The sequence below is a fragment of the Haliotis rufescens genome, unplaced genomic scaffold (assembly GCF_023055435.1).
Source record: "Haliotis rufescens isolate VD_foot unplaced genomic scaffold, xgHalRufe1.0.p SCAF_5, whole genome shotgun sequence".
NCBI classification, from domain to species: Eukaryota; Metazoa; Mollusca; class Gastropoda; order Lepetellida; family Haliotidae; genus Haliotis; species Haliotis rufescens.
The window spans coordinates 59728825-59745564 of NW_025964223.1; the positions used below are offsets into that span (position 1 = coordinate 59728825).

The 16740-nt window shown below is 40.0% G+C and overlaps 1 protein-coding gene across 3 annotated transcripts in view; it reads right to left on the reverse strand.

Moving 5' to 3' along the window:
• Positions 1 to 16740, reverse strand: part of LOC124140336 (potassium voltage-gated channel subfamily KQT member 1-like) — a 158923-nt gene that overhangs the window by 44831 nt on the left and 97352 nt on the right. For all 3 annotated transcript variants that reach the window (XM_048384046.1, XM_048384048.1, XM_048384047.1), the window contains 3 exons: positions 13359 to 13455; positions 11669 to 11797; positions 9810 to 9920 (listed from right to left, as the gene is read on the reverse strand). In XM_048384046.1, coding sequence (XP_048240003.1) covers positions 9810 to 9920; positions 11669 to 11797; positions 13359 to 13455 — 337 coding nt within the window. The remainder of the gene's footprint in view (positions 1 to 9809; positions 9921 to 11668; positions 11798 to 13358; positions 13456 to 16740) is intronic.

Sequence of the window (16740 nt, forward strand, 5' to 3'; positions counted from 1 at the left end):
TGTTTATGCTGGATTGCCCATCAGTCGAGACAGGTGATGTTTACAGACACATCTTGCTTTCACCTGAACCGATCTGATGGACGTATTCAAGTGTACAGATGTCGTGGCGAACGTTTTGCCAATAACTTTGTCATGGAGGATGATTGGTTTGGTTGGGGTTATGGTTAAGTGTTAATATATTGGGAGGGATAAAAGCAACCCCGAGATCATAGTTGGTGGGTGGTTATTGACCAACGTTACCAACGAGATGAGAACATCCAGCCTGTGGTTCTGAATTCCTTCACCAATATGGCCCTGGGGAGATCTTCCAGCAGCACGATGCCAGACCTCGTGTGGCACGCCTCTCGTTAATGTTCCACCCTGGCCTGCTTGTTCTCCTGGTCAGTCCCCCATCGTCTGGAACGACGTCTTCAACATTTATCCCATACACTGCAGGAGTTGTGGAACACATCTGTGTTCATCTGGAATGCTTTTCCACATGTGGTCGGTTCAATGCGATGTAGGTGCCATGCCATGCCATGCCATGCCTGCTATCAAGCACTGCCAGGTTCTGACTTGTGAAATGACATTATTGGTTCTTCATCTTTGTGACATCCCTGTTCATTGAGTAGCCATGCTGCTTGCCATTAACGTTTATCAGTTGTTTATCATGTATCCTGCTAGTCTGACTAAATTATTTTTTCAATGCCAGAAAGATTTTAGTTAGTTTCATATCATTATAAAACATGTCAGTTTCTTTTGTTGCTGAGTATATATAAATAAAAATGACTTTATTATTATTATTTACACTTGTATTAAATTTTTAAAAAATATTACAGACCGCCATCATATAGCTGGAATATTCCTGAGTGCGGCATTAAACAACAAACAAACAAAGCAGCACGCGAATCGGACTTCTCCCAGGAAGCACTGCTTAGTCAAACCACCAAGAACTTTTTGGAGAATGTGAAGACTCCCCAACACTGCAGCCTTCAGCATCACCCAGACTGTCAGAAGGGCTGTATTCCTGGCAGCAAACCGGGATACTCTCCCAATGTCAGTCAACAGATTGGGAGGTACCAAACCTAAGGCACGGAGAACAATGAGCAGTCAGACAACTTGGTATTTGGGATGCAAGCGTGACATTTCGAAACCGAGGTCCGCACATTTGCCATGTCTTTCCTGAATCTTGTCAATCACATCAGAAAATTCAATGATATAAATGATTTCATTGGATTTATCAATGATGTTCGCCATTAATGACGTAATGAACTGAAAGAAATAAGTTAGTTCCACTGAAGGTTTGCCCAACAAATACTTACAGCCAACAGACAGCAGCCAAATAGTGTTGACGTAAAAATTATACCAATTGCTCTGCGGAATTTAATTTATTGAGAGCAATTTTACTTCATGTAGTTTGCTATTTGTTTTCAATCAATACAGAGGAACAAAAATGCTATTTGTAGTGTCCTCCAATCACAGCCAACGACAAATCAGCCTCCGCCCATCAACTCATTTAGGAAGACAGGAGCCCAGTCTGAGAATAATGGGGGCGGTCGGGTAGCCCAGTGGTTAAAGCGTTTGCTCGTTATGCCGAAGACCCGGGTTCGATTCCCGACATGGGTACAATGTGTGAAGCCCATTTCTGGTGTCCCCCGCCGTGATATTGCTGGAATATTGCTAAAAGCGGCGTAAAACCATACTCACTCACTCACTCACTGAGAATAATCCGTGGATGACGTCCGAGGGTTGTTGGCATCAAGCAGACACCCTTGTTCCTGATCTATTCCCGGCTCATGTTTTGTTTGTACTTGTTCAAGCTACTTGCGCACACATTGTAAATTATTAATTTACAATACAATAATTTTTAAATTTAAAGTTTACACAATATACGGCTTTTCCATTGGATGAGAAGTCGGTCACATGACCGCGAAATTGATGTTCATAAGTGTATGAACGACACAATTTGACGTTCATACGTTTTTCACGAGATCGTGTTCTTGAAATGACGTAAACACTGACGGACTACTTCCACATTCCTGGGGAAACCCCTGGGAATTCCCTAGCACGAAAACATACATAAGCGTTCTTTCTGATCATTTAGAACCTTTATTCTTGGTCTCAGCATTTCAGTATACATTGAGAAATGTCAGAGAGCGTGACTGCATGATTGTTCACGAATATCCTTGCTGCGGCCTATCCTAATGAACAAACGAAGAAATGCACATCTAAACTATCATAGTATCGACTCGATCCATGTCTTCGGCTGACACTGACCGTCTCCAGCAATCTATGAATTTACCTTAGTGTCTGTTTGACGCATCTTTATTCACCTTTCAATGATAGGCCAGTTGATCAATGATGATCAGGTTCATTAACAACTTCGGAAGTCTCTCCCATCACGTTTATCCTGTCGGCCATTTTGACGTCTTGTACTTGATGTAAATGTATTACGACGTGCTGTCATTGTGACTGACTTACTGAGGAAGTTCTTTACAGAACTTTCTCATCTAATGAGGATATGATTTGAACACATGTGCTGCGTAAGATGTTTCTGAAGAGCAAGAAGTGCATCCATACGCTCATGTCACCTCCGCAATATAGCTGGTTGTTGTATGGCTGTCAGTGTAAACATGAAGTCACACGTACTAAATAAAATTGTGTTTAGACCTTGACCTACATCCTTTGAGGTAAGAAATTGTGATAAAAAAAATGAAAAGAATTGACTTTCACTATGTGTGAGTTCACTGGACGTTCATACAGTTTGACCCTCACTCTATGAACGTTCATACTCCAATGAACTTATACAAGATGAAAGTCAATTCTTAAATGATCCCATCATCTATATAACGGTATATCTAAAATGCTATTCTAGAAACTTTTCATGAAATTAGGGCAACCATGTCCTGAACACCAAAGATACAGGCACTCGTATGATATATGTAAGTTCAATCACCGATCACGTCAACTGGTTTGAGCAAATAACATTTGGCATAACTGTCTCTCTAATGTAAAAACCTGTTTACAATCAGTTAATATCAACCGCAGTTAGAGTCCATCTGCACTGTTTTCTAACCTATTACCAAACTTGATAGGCTTAACAACAGAGTAATTTGTGTACCGCAAATCAATGAAGCAATGATGTGGGAGAGTGTCATACATCAAGTGAATACTTTCTGGATGCAGATTTGTACAACTGGAGTAATATAAATTCCATTACACTCCGTTCATTAAAAAAGACATACAAGATCTCGTTTAGAAGATTAAGGTCTAATTACACGCTTGTGAATATTAGATCGTCAGTGCAGATAAAGTTTGTACAAGTGTGTCCATTAGCAGTGATGAACTACTTTGAAATATTGTTGCACACAAGCTGAAGGAGGGACTGTCTTTGTTAGGGATGGGCTTTGCCAGTGACAAATGTATTGCGATATATTGCAATGAAGGCAGTGACAAATGTATTGCGATATATTGCGATGAAGGCAGTGACAAATTTATTGCCATATATTGCAATGAAGGCAGTGACAAATGTATTGTGATATATTGCAATGAAGGCAGTGACAAATGTATTGCCATATATTGCAATGAAGGCAGTGACAAATGTATTGCCATATATTGCAATGAAGGCAGTGACAAATGTATTGCGATATATTGTTATGAAGGCAGTGACAAATGTATTGCGATATATTGCAATGAAAGCAGTGACAAATGTATTGCGATATATTGCAATGAAGGCAGTGACAAATGTATTGTGATATATTGCAATTAATGCAGTGACAAATGTATTGCGATATATTGCAATGAAGGCAGTGACAAATGTGTTGCGATATATTGCAATGAAGGCAGTGACAAATGTGTTGCCATATGTTGCAATGAAGGCAGTGACAAATGTGTTGCCATATATTGCAATAAAGGCAGTGACAAATGTATCGCCATATATTGCATTGAAGGCTGTGACAAATGTGTTGTGATATATTGCAATTAATGCAGTGACAAATGTATTGCGATATATTGCAATGAAGGCAGTGACAAATGTATTGCGATATATTGCAATGAAGGCAGTGACAAATGTGTTGTGATATATTGCAATGAAGGCAGTGACAAATGTGTTGCGATATATTGCAATGAAGGCAGTGACAAATGTGTTGCGATATATTGCAATGAAGGCAGTGACAAATGTGTTGCGATATATTGCAATGAAGGCAGTGACAAATGTATTGCAATATATTGCAATTAATGCAGGGACAAATGTATTGCGATATATTGCAATGAAGGCAGTGACAAATGTAATATGATATATTGCACTGAAGGCAGGGACAAATGTAATGTGATATATTGCAATGAAGGCAGCGGTAAATGTATTGTCATTGTACGTTTCTGTTATATCATGACCTTCATCATTTCAGTACATATGCATATTCAGTCAGTGAACTGTCATGGAGTTAGAACTGGTGGCGAAACAAATAAGGCTGGTAAATATCCCCCTTTACCCCTTGACCAACGGTGGTGCCCTGTTGTAGTCTCATATCCCCTTTACCTCTTGACACACACTGTGGTGCCCCTGTTGTAGTCTAACATCCCCCTTCACCTCTTGACACACTGTGGTGCCCTGTTGTAGTCTCATCCCCTTTACCTCTTGACAAACACGGTGGTGCCCCTGTTGTAGTCTAACATCCCCCTTCACCCCTTGACAAACACGGTGGTGCCCCTGTTGTAGTCTAACATCGACATAAAGCCTCTTGACACATGGTGGTGCCCCTGTTGTAGTCTAACATCCCCCTTCACCCCTTGACAAACACGGTGGTGCCCCTGTTGTAGTCTAAGATTGACATACAGGCTCTTGACACACGGTGGTGCCCCTGTTGTAGTCTAAGATTGACATACAGGCTCTTGACACACGGTGGTGCCCCTGTTGTAGTCTAACATCCACATACAGCCTCTTGACAAACACGGTGGTGCCCTGTTGTAGTCTAACATTGACATACAGCCTCTTGACAAACACGGTGGTGCCCTGTTGTAGTCTAACATCCACATACAGGCTCTTGACAAACACGGTGGTGCCCCTGTTGTAGTCTAACATCCACATACAGCCTCTTGACACACAGAGAAGTGCCCCTGTTGTAGTCTAACATCCACTTCACCTCTTGACACACACGGTGGTACCCCTGTTGTAGTCTAACATCCACATACAGCCTCTTGAGACACACAGTGGTGCCCCTGTTGTAGTCTAACATCCCCTTCACCTCTTGACACACACAGTGGTGCCCCTGTTGTAGTCTAACATCCACATACAGCCTCTTGACACACACAGTGGTGCCCCTGTTGTAGTCTAACATCCCCTTCACCTCTTGACACACACAGTGGTGCCCCTGTTGTAGTCTAACATCCCCTTCACCTCTTGACACACACAGTGGTGCCCCTGTTGTAGTCTAACATCCACATACAGCCTCTTGACACACACAGTGGTGCCCCTGTTGTAGTCTAACATCCCCTTCACCTCTTGACACACACAGTGGTGCCCCTGTTGTAGTCTAACATCCCCTTCACCTCTTGACACACACAGTGGTGCCCCTGTTGTAGTCTAACATCCACATACAGCCTCTTGACACACACAGTGGTGCCCCTGTTGTAGTCTAACATCCCCTTCACCTCTTGACACACACGGTGGTGCCCCTGTTGTAGTCTAACATCCACTTCACCTCTTGACACACACGGTGGTGCCCCTGTTGTAGTCTAACATCCACTTCACCTCTTGACACACACAGGGGTGCCCCTGTTGTAGTCTAACATCCACTTCACCTCTTGACACACACGGTGGTGCCCCTGTTGTAGTCTAACATCCACATACAGGCTCTTGACACACGGTGGTGCCCCTGTTGTAGTCTAACATCCCCTTCACCTCTTGACACACACAGTGGTGCCCCTGTTGTAGTCTAACATCCACGTACAGGCTCTTGACACACACGGTGGTGCCCCTGTTGTAGTCTAACATCCACATACAGGCTCTTGACACACACAGTGGTGCCCCTGTTGTAGTCTAACATCCACTTCACCTCTTGACACACACGGTGGTGCCCCTGTTGTAGTCTAACATCCACGTACAGGCTCTTGACACACACAGTGGTGCCCCTGTTGTAGTCTGACATCGACATACAGCCTCTTGACACACACGGTGGTGCCCCTGTTGTAGTCTAACATCCACGTACAGCCTCTTGACACACACGGTGGTGCCCCTGTTGTAGTCTAACATCCACTTACAGCCTCTTGACAAACACGTTGGTGCCCCTGTTGTAGTCTAACATCCACGTACAGCCTCTTGACACACAGAGAAGTGCCCCTGTTGTAGTCTAACATCCACGCACAGCCTCTCCAACAATCGTGAGCATGACACAGAGTAATGGTGTCTCTGCCACATCAGCTTATCAAGATCCCTTAGTAGCTTGTTTACAGACACAATGCCTCAACAACCCAGTGATCATTCTAGGAATAAATCTTGTTTCTGTGATAATTACAGCTTATAGTGAGATAAATATGCAGCCTGGCTGAGTGGCAAGATGACAGAAACTGGACAGTGTTGGGCTAGTCCCCAGCCTCCGTCTTGACAAATCCCTTCACACATCTCATCACAATCACTTACAAAGTGGAGATGCAGCCACAAATTCACTTACTGTCTTCAAGGGATACAGCAAGTCTTTTGTCTCAGACACAGAGGTTGAACCACACAGCTATTCAATGACATAAAGCAAATAAAATATTTATGAGGATACTTCATGGTGATTAAGACATCACACTTCTCATGGAACGCTTCAAATCAAGGCAATGGCTTGTGATGTGATTGTGTTGCCATGTATGAGTTGGGCAGAGAGGGTTAACACTTCACAGAGCTTGACTAATGGAGCAGGGGTATCACCAAATAAATCCATACTTTTTTAGTTTGTCCACTGATACAAAAGTTACTGTAGGCAAGAACCAGGGAGGGAGTGAGCATGTGCTTGTATCAGAGTGAGTGAGTGAGTGATTGTAGGTGAGTGAGTGAGTGAGTGACACCTCAACATGTGTATACTGCTGACAAATTCAAGGAATACCTCAATATGCCAAACTGTATGGTTTAAATTTAGCATTTATCTCACTTATGATACTGAACTAAATATTGCATATTCAGCATTGACCTAAATATCACTTAGTAAATACTGACTATTCAGAACTCATTTCAATATCCCAATAACTAAAAAATTGCTTATGCAGCATTCATTTCAATATCCCAATAACTAAATATTGCTTATTCAGCATTCAGCTCAATATCCTTATAACTAAATATTGCTTATTCAGTTCAGTATCCTTATAACTAAATATTGCTTATTCGGCTCAATATCCCAAAAACTAAATATTGCTTATTAAGCATTCAGCTCAGTATCCTTATAACTAAATATTGCTTATTCAGCTCAGTATCTGGATAACTAAATAGTGAAGTCCCGTTATCGGTTCCCATCATTAGTGTCAGATAAAGCCGATTGTCAGATTAATGAGTGTCGGATTAAAGAGACTTGACTGTATTGCTTATTCAGCATTCAGCTCAGTATCCTTATAACTATACATTACTTATTCAGCTCAGTATCCTTATAACTATACATTACTTATTCAGCTCAGTATCCTTATAACTAAATATTGCTTATTCAGCTCAGTATCCTTATAACTATACATTACTTATTCAGCATTCAACTTAATATCCATATACCTAAATATTGTTTATTCAGCATTCAGCTCAATATCCTTATACCTAAATATTGTTTATTCAGCTTTCAGCTCAATATCCTTATACCTAAATATTGCTTATTCAGCTCAATATCCTTATATCTAAATATTGCTTATTCAGCATTCAGCTCAATATTTCTGTATTTGTATGTTGCTGAATCAGCATTTATTCAATATCCTGGTAATGAAATATTGCTGATTCAGCATTTACCTCTTTATCCTATCACTATAATTCCAATTCAGCATTTATACTGTAATACTGTACCACCTCGAACATAGTTGCATCATAAATTAGATCGACAAAGATCAAATTATAGATGTATACCTTCATCAATATCTTGAAAGCTCTGAACTAGATACAATGGTGCGCTTCTGTATAGTGACTTTTGGTTCCCATACCCGACCTTCCTGAGTACGTGTAAATACTGACGGCCAAGGTGTTTTTTAGATCCTTTGAAATCCTAAACTCTTTGAAATCTTGTCTCTCTTTGAAGTTGAAACCTCCATCACGAAGTGATTACATGTCCAGGATATGACGAGATCGGAACAAATCTCAAATAAATCACTTCATTCTGCTTGGAATTAAAGTGAAGCTCTCAACAACAAATACACTAACAAATCTATTGTCGTCTCAAACAAGTAGTTCTGAAAAACAAAATCTAAAGTTTGCATTCACTGTTTGCAAGCTTCTTTGTGCTGTGAAAGTGCTCTTCAGTTGCTCATGGGAAACTGTAATGTAATGTCTCTCTGGCACTGTGTGGAGCTTGATGAGGCAGTAGAACAGTCATAGCTGTTAAACAATATACCGAGCCTGGCTATTTGGGGGCTGAAGAACAATTGGTTTCTGAGGCAATGACTTTTGACAACATGTTCATTGTAATTCCTGCATTCTGATTAGCTGAATTGGTCACGTGAAAAACCGATGTGCAACGCGGATTCATACAATTTGCACATCGGTCTTTTCGATTCATACCTCAATGAACTAAAAAAATCCAGTCCTTAATTGAATGTTGCTTTGAACATATTTTTCCCACTCAGACACTGTATACTGACATCATTCCTCGTTTTATCCCATCAATGTCAAGTGCCAGGGTAACAAGAAGTACAATCTTTTAACTTCTTTTGGTATGATGCAGCCAGGGATCGACCATCTTCCCGAGGCAAGAGAGTGGACTTATAAAGTCAGTTAAGTTTCCACCCTTGCCGAACTAGGCTAGAATTCCTGGGCTCGATCATAGCGCCACCAGTGGTAATAAAGAGTTATGTCCCTTCTAAGCCTCTCCTATGGACCAATCAGATTCCACCTCTCGTATCACTTGCATTTATTTCAAACAAAATGGCGGCGCCCAGTCAAGGCGTTCTGATTAATAATAAAGATCTATATTGTGATAAAATGGGTCTAACATCGCAAAGTGCATCAAATCACGGGAACACCTTAATTAAAAACATGAAAAGATTTGGAAAATATCTGTTGACAACGAGTTGGCAGTGCCCATGCTTTGAAAATCCTGCAAACCACCGAAATCTGCACGACAGTTTACTAACCAGATTTCGTTTTTGGTACACGATTTTGATCGGACTATGCAGAGACTCGTTAGTCCAGCCAAACTGTAACTCCATGGGTGGAAACTGGACTTTTATTGTCAGTTAACACACTTGCCTCGGGAAGATGGGGATCAACCTTCTGCTCTCCAGGCAGATGCTCTGTCCACTAGACGTCTTAGGCTGCCAGGGGTTAAACACCAACATTTGGGTAAACCTACAATACCCGTGGATTCATTCCCTTGGTTGTCATATGTTACATGTTAGTGTAGGTATACCAAAATGCACGCCCTGGAGACTAAGAGAGAATGTATCATAGCAGGAAGCTGTCATGGTAAGACACAACTGTCATATCTCATTTCTGTGTTGCATGGCCACAGAAATCATGTCAGTATTAATTTGTCTCTTGCAAACTCTTGTGCAAGTACTTTTAATTCTGATTTTTACATGTTTAGATCTTAAAACCTGAAACGCACATTCTATGACAACATCCAGTCAGATTTCTGTTAAGACAAATTATTATCTTGACAACTTACGGCAGGAAGAGCAAAGAAGGATATTGCGAACACAGCAAAACAGGAGGCTACTATCTTCCCCATCCATGTTTGGGGCACCTTGTCTCCGTAACCTATAGTCATCACAGTAATCTGAAACAGACAGCAACATAATCTTTTCTATATTACTCCAAAGAAGTTAAAGAACACATGATTCTTTCATATTACCATAGATAATCTTTCAGAGCATATTAAATATCATCAGAAAACTTATGGATAACGATAGCAAATAGTGACGTTTTGCTGTAGATTCTTACATTCCAGCTTGATAATGGTGTAATAATCTCCATCAAAATGTCGCTATATGCAATAAATCAGAAGTTATTACGCACATTATATTATAAATTTACATTTTTTTTTACTTACTTTCCAGCTTCAAGAATGCCTATCAAACAGTTAACTATCGTCACATGACAAAATCGGCTGTCCTTTAACTTATCACGACAGATTAACCGTAGTGACATGAAAGCATCTTTTCAGCAGTATATAGGCCGAGACAAAATTTTCCCTTATGCTGTTTCCCCTGTGTCTGTGCTCTATGAATATTGTCATTAAGTCCTTTCTATATAATACAAGGCCCTGTAGACTTGGAGATCTTGTGTATGGCCTCTTGCTGCTACTGTGGAACAGCGCCTTCATATTTCATGGAATAAGTGCAGACATACCAACATGTTCAACAAGCTTCAACTATGTACAGTAAACTATGTTTATAACGAACATGCTTATAAACAACTGACAGATATAACATGTTTTTTCATCCCAGGCATTTTCTGTATATATGCAATATATGCTTATAATGGACTATGGTTATAACAACCAATAATGAATGGTCCCTTTTAGTTCGTTATATCCATAGTTTAATGTAGTTCAACTTTCAACGTAAAATAGTTATAATGATCATTGAATCCTGGCGCAACTAGGGGAGGCAACCTGCACAGTGAATTCTTTAGAGGCATTGGTTACCCATGTCCCCGAGACCTGTGTGGGGTTACGAGAGTGTGAAACTGTCAATGTGAAAGGGAAGACAGAAATTGTGGAGATTTGTGCAATGGCAGTCATAATGCAAACGTCACAGTTTTGTTTGTTAACAACACTGTTGTATGGTATATCAATAAAAATAAACAACAGTTCATACATTTAATTAAGCTTCATGTTCAGGGAGAAAGTCATGATACTAATAGGTGTGTCTGGAAGCCTCTAGGTAGCACTCAGTGGTGACCAGACTCGCTGAGTGCATCATTTAACATTATAAACCTCCGGTGACGTCATCCTATTGTTCTCCAGTCGGGTTAAATCTCACAAACAGGGACATTGTAATGTCCCTGGGATTTTATATAATATCCCCGGGATTTTATAGGATATTCAAGTCATATTTGCTATATAATGTTTTATAATATCCCAGGGATTTTATTAATATAACTTCCGTTCAGATTGTAACATGTAATGTAAAATCAAATGACAAATGTTTTCTTTAAATTCCTGAGGATCGAACTCGCAACCTTCATATCTGTAGCCCAGTGAGTGTACCACAAGGCTACAGAGGTGTTGATCCATACGCCAGCAACAGTTATTTTACGCCCGTTTCCTAAGGTTCATGGAAAGTATGTTCGAAAGATAAAAATGTTGATAAATGATGTTTTAAGTTTCTTTTCTCGGTTTATAAGTAAGATAAAACACTTCCCCTCGGGTTGTTGTGATATTTAAAACCCTTTCCCTCGGAAAATCCCTTGGGATGCGGGTTTTAAATGTCATAACAACCCTCGGACGTGTTTTATCATATACACAAAACATGTAATAAAGAGAATGGTACATGGCAGCTTCAACCAAGTTTGCCTACTCACCACTCCCCACCAGAGGGCGTCTGCATAGCTGGAGAAGTCTTTCCGGCCATCCTCACGCTCCGCCAAATACACAAAGTAGGAGGAAAATATAAGGCCCAGGAATCCTATGTACAGTGTTGTAATTAACTCCTGGAAGAACAAATATGTCACATCAAACAAAAGGGAAAATATTATAAATGTCAATAAAATCTTGATTGAGGTCTAGAGCGGTGTTGGCTATTACCAAACAAGCAGCTATTACCAAACAAAATGTTAATTTTCATGTTTTTCTCACATTGCGGGTCATTACATATGAATATGATTGTTTGTTTGTTTGTTGTTTAACGCTGCATTCAGCAATATTCCAGCTATATGACTGTGGTCTGTAAATAATCAAATCTGGACCTGACAATCCAGTGATGGACATCATGAGCACTGATCTACGCAATTGGGATACGATGACATGTATCAACCAAGTCAGTGAGCCTGACACCCAATCACGTTAGTCGCCCCTTACGACAAGCATGGGTTGCCGAAGACCTATTCTACCCCGGATCTTCACGGAACATTTGAATATCATTCACATTGAAAGGTTCAATGTAAACGTTAGATATTTGTATTGTAATGAGAACACAGCGGAAATTAGTTATAGTGTTATGTGTTCAGTAATACCTGACACAAATCTACTTTTCATCAATTTTATTTGTGTTAAAACCACTTTTGATTATATTCTGTATTCAATCCAAATTTCTCTTTGTTGATACTACAGGCGCAGTGAATCCTCTCTACTTCATGGTACTTTAGTATGTTCATGTTTAGCACTCTCATATATAACCCGCTGTTGTTAAGTTAGTACCTGGAGAGGTATTTACATAAGAAAGTTTTGCTTGTCTACCAATCCAGACTTCTTTTGAAATAAAAATACGTTTAAACCACTTCAGTGTAAACACATCCCTTGAATGGCCACTTTTAATAAATACGAACTGTTTGAAAATACCAGACCAGAACCTGATGGATTGTGCTCAACTGGTGATCTTGTATAATAATTCAGATAATCAAGAAGACTGTTTATCAGATTGGAAGGACATTTAATTATCTTCTACAGCATGCTAGTCACGATTCCTGGAAAAAACTATAAATTATGAAAAGTCATTTGTATTTACAGCCTTGTGGTAAAGGAGCTCACAACAACCCCTGTCCAGGACAAGCACCGGACACTGACGCTCCCACAGACTGACATGACTACCGTATTCGACGTAATAAGCTCCTAGGGTGCTCTCAAAATTAGAAAAAGGGGGCTCTTATTAGAATATTATTTTGGTGAAAAACAACAGAGTTAAACGATCGTAAAGTTCATGGTTTATGCTGACAGCCTGAAATGTTTATATACAACAGATATATTCTTCCAGAATTTAATTGCCGATAATTAAGGGTGCATAGAACACACGAGTCTGTATTATACACAAATAAATAAGTCTTGTGTACATTGATCAATAGGAAGGGGTGCTAATTAGGATTGTTCACCAGCCAATATATTAGCAAATATTGCTGTGGGCGCTTATTAGAGCCGGGCGCTAATTACGTCGAATATGGTATGTGTGATAATGATGCGTATCATCCCAAACCGGTAAACCACTAACTACTAAACTACCTATTTTCTGACTTTAAACAAATATTAATCAGATTATTTTGTGTTCTTTTTTTGACATACCTGTCTATGTAGATATATTACAGAACCTAGAAGACGCCAAGTACCGCCCTGTCGGTCCACGTGCAACATACGCAGAATCTGCAGGAACCTCACTCCCCTGTAAACAAGAATTAACTGTTGTTAATGTAACATTCATGTACAGTGATCCAGGATCCAGGTTCCAGTTGGGATCCAGAAGGTGGTGCTTGGATGCATACATGTGATACTTCGGGAGTGACCTTCATCACGATCATCAACCAGAGGAGGGCCCCGTTTGACCCGGATGGGCCTTTGTCCAGTAATTAGCTGTTATTTTAGTCCATATGGGGAACGATTTAACTAAACTGTAAAGAAAACTCAGATAGTCGAAGGGAGGTGTGAGGGGTTGAATTTGAAATGAATAATCAGCTATTACTGCAAAATTTAATTCATGCGTAGATATACATCACCGGCCCAGTTATACATGACTTTATTGGTTTTCAGATTATCAGAAACTATGTTAAAATGTCAAAATACCATGAAGTTGCACCATTAAACTCTTGTGAATGGAAACAAAACATGACCTGCACGCGCTGTATCCAGAAACAACACTATGCGTGATTGGTTCATTCGGAAGTCGAAATAATGAGTTACATGATCAGGATTCCTCATAGGGTTTCAAAGTCAAAGTTCAAGTAAACCTTGTGTTAATTGCCTTTTAGCTGACATCATGACTTGTCTGCACAGTAATGTCCACACATTGAAATTTTGCAAGAATGTATCATGTGATTCTTTAACGCAAGCTGATTGGGTAATATTTTGCTCGCGGATCACATTGGAAATGTAATTTGCATACAACAGTATTAGTCAACCAATGACTACACGTCTAGGTCAGAAAGGTCAACGACGAAAACAAGGCACATTTCATTCAAAAATCATAGTAAAACGTATGTCAAATGTCAAATGGTCATTCGCCAATCATTTGTTTTCAATATCTGTGGATGTTATTTTAGTCTGAGATGATTTTTGACCTAAAGTACTATGGGTAGGTTGTGAATCTTTCTCTGATTATTGACCCAATTGTATCCTACCAGGCCGAATGATACACGAGTCAATATAACAGGTACTGTGTGTACAGCTACATATTCCTATTGGCTGAAAAAGTTTATATTCAAATTATGTCTTTATTAACTGACAATATGATTGATGACATTTGAAATCAAAAATGCAAATACATGTAGATACAAATTTTATGCTACATCTAGACTCATATCAGTCAATATTTGTCCTTTTTAGAAAAAGACATTAATTTGGTATAAATTTAAATTATTATCATTCTCTCGAGTTGCTTGTTTGGTGCATACATGAAGGCCTAGAAAGCATGTTCAGTTATTATGGATGAGGAAAATTGGCCTTTGAGGTGCTAAGCCATTGTAATTTGATAGAGTGTGATGACTGGATTACATTTAAATCTAATGTTGCTATTTTAAAATTCTCCCTGATAGATGCTTCATCTCTCTGATACTAAAGGCTCAATGTCCCCAACACCCTCTGACAGTTTATGACATGTTTGTGGATGTCCTTTAGTGATGGCTAGCTATCGCAATATATTGCACGCTTTCTTTCTTCTGTAATTTTTTTATAAACCTGAATACAAACATCAGACTTCCCCTGCACACTTCTGACAACTTCGTCCACCATGTTGTTGGCCGTTGCTATGGTCACATAATAGACACATTATATACAGGAAGACGGTCGCAAGTACTATCTCTTTTTGAACACAGGAATCAAGTTGCTAATTTCTGAATTTCATTTTGACTTTTTGCTTTTGAAAACTTTGCCAACAAGATGAAAAAATGCATGATTTTGAAAAACGCAATTTAAAAAAAAAAATTTGGGGGGGGGGGGGGGGGTCCGAACCGTATTGTGATACATATTCATCAGCATTTCAAAGCATGGTATGCCAGTAATACAGTGCATGTCTTGTGCACACACCTCCTCTTGAAACATTTATTCCTTTAGACTTTTCTACACGTAAGAAGTATGCCAAGAGCAAACATATTACAACACGATAAGAAACACATTTTGGGATATGCCTTAAAAATTATTAAACATAAAACAATTGCCAAACACAAAACTACTGTCCATTCATCAAACCACAGTATGATAACTTATGATCACCGCCCCCCCCCCCCCCCCCCCCCCCATCCCTCCTTTTCAAAACAGCAGTGTATTATCAACGTGTGGCGGTCCGACGTTGAATAATGAACAATTTGCATACTCGTATATATACAAGGGCCCGACGTATGGTTCCTGTAGGAAGTGACAACTTGGAGACAGTGGCTTGCGGTATATACAGTTTTACTTCATACGTGTAGATATATACATACAAAAGACACTATGTGCCAGGTCAGCACATAGTGGTAGTGGTTGTTGTCTAGGTGCCCCGGAGCACCCAGCCTAACCCTAGCTAGGCTAAGGGTAAGACCTTTCTTTTTTCCTTCTTCCTATCTGGACCAAGGCTTATATAGCCAAGGTCACCTGACATTTAGTAAGGAATAAATATAAATGTAAACAGTAAATCATCAGTGACATACTTGCACATCCTGTTCAGGATGACAGACGGTCGATGTACACAAAACTGGGGATTAACAATTAGGATTAGCATCTTATAAATAACAGCAATTAAATGTTTCAAGGCATATAGATGTCATGGCTCCAGGGTAGGGAAGCTTTGCAATCAAATGTTCTTCAGACAATGGGTGTCGTAAATCAGTCACCATGACAGTATCCTCACTTAGGAAACCTTTATCACTCATAGTGCCGAAAACACGGGTTTGATTCTTGACATGGGTAATACCTGAAGCCCATTTCTGTGTCCTCCTCTGTTATAGTGCTGTAATATTGTTATAAGCAGTTTAGACCGCCTCTGTGGTCTAATGGTAGAGCGTCCGCCCGGAGAGCGGAAGGTCCGGAATAAGATTCCCGACCGCGTCATACCAAAAGACCTTAAAAGATGGTACTTGTTGTTACCCTGTCTGGCGCTCGGCATTAAGGGGCTAAAACAAGGACTGGTCAGCTCGGAGTCAGTATACTGTGTCTGAGTGGGGTATTCATGTTAAACTGCGGCATGGTATCTCAGTGAGCTAGCACTATAAATCGGCATCAGTCCAGACTAGTACAATTAAGCAGCCACACACACACGTTGCTATATAAGTGCAATAATCTTGGACGCGACGTTAAACCCCATTTCACCTCACCACACCTTTTAGCAGTACTCACTCACTCACTCAATATAAGCTCAAGTGATCTAAAGGTTGCCTTGAGGAGATATCAGGGTGATTGGATCAGGCTGGATTTATCTGTTATTCCAGCAAACAGGCCTGAAAAGATTAATGTGCTGTGGTTCTGACTTGGACATAGT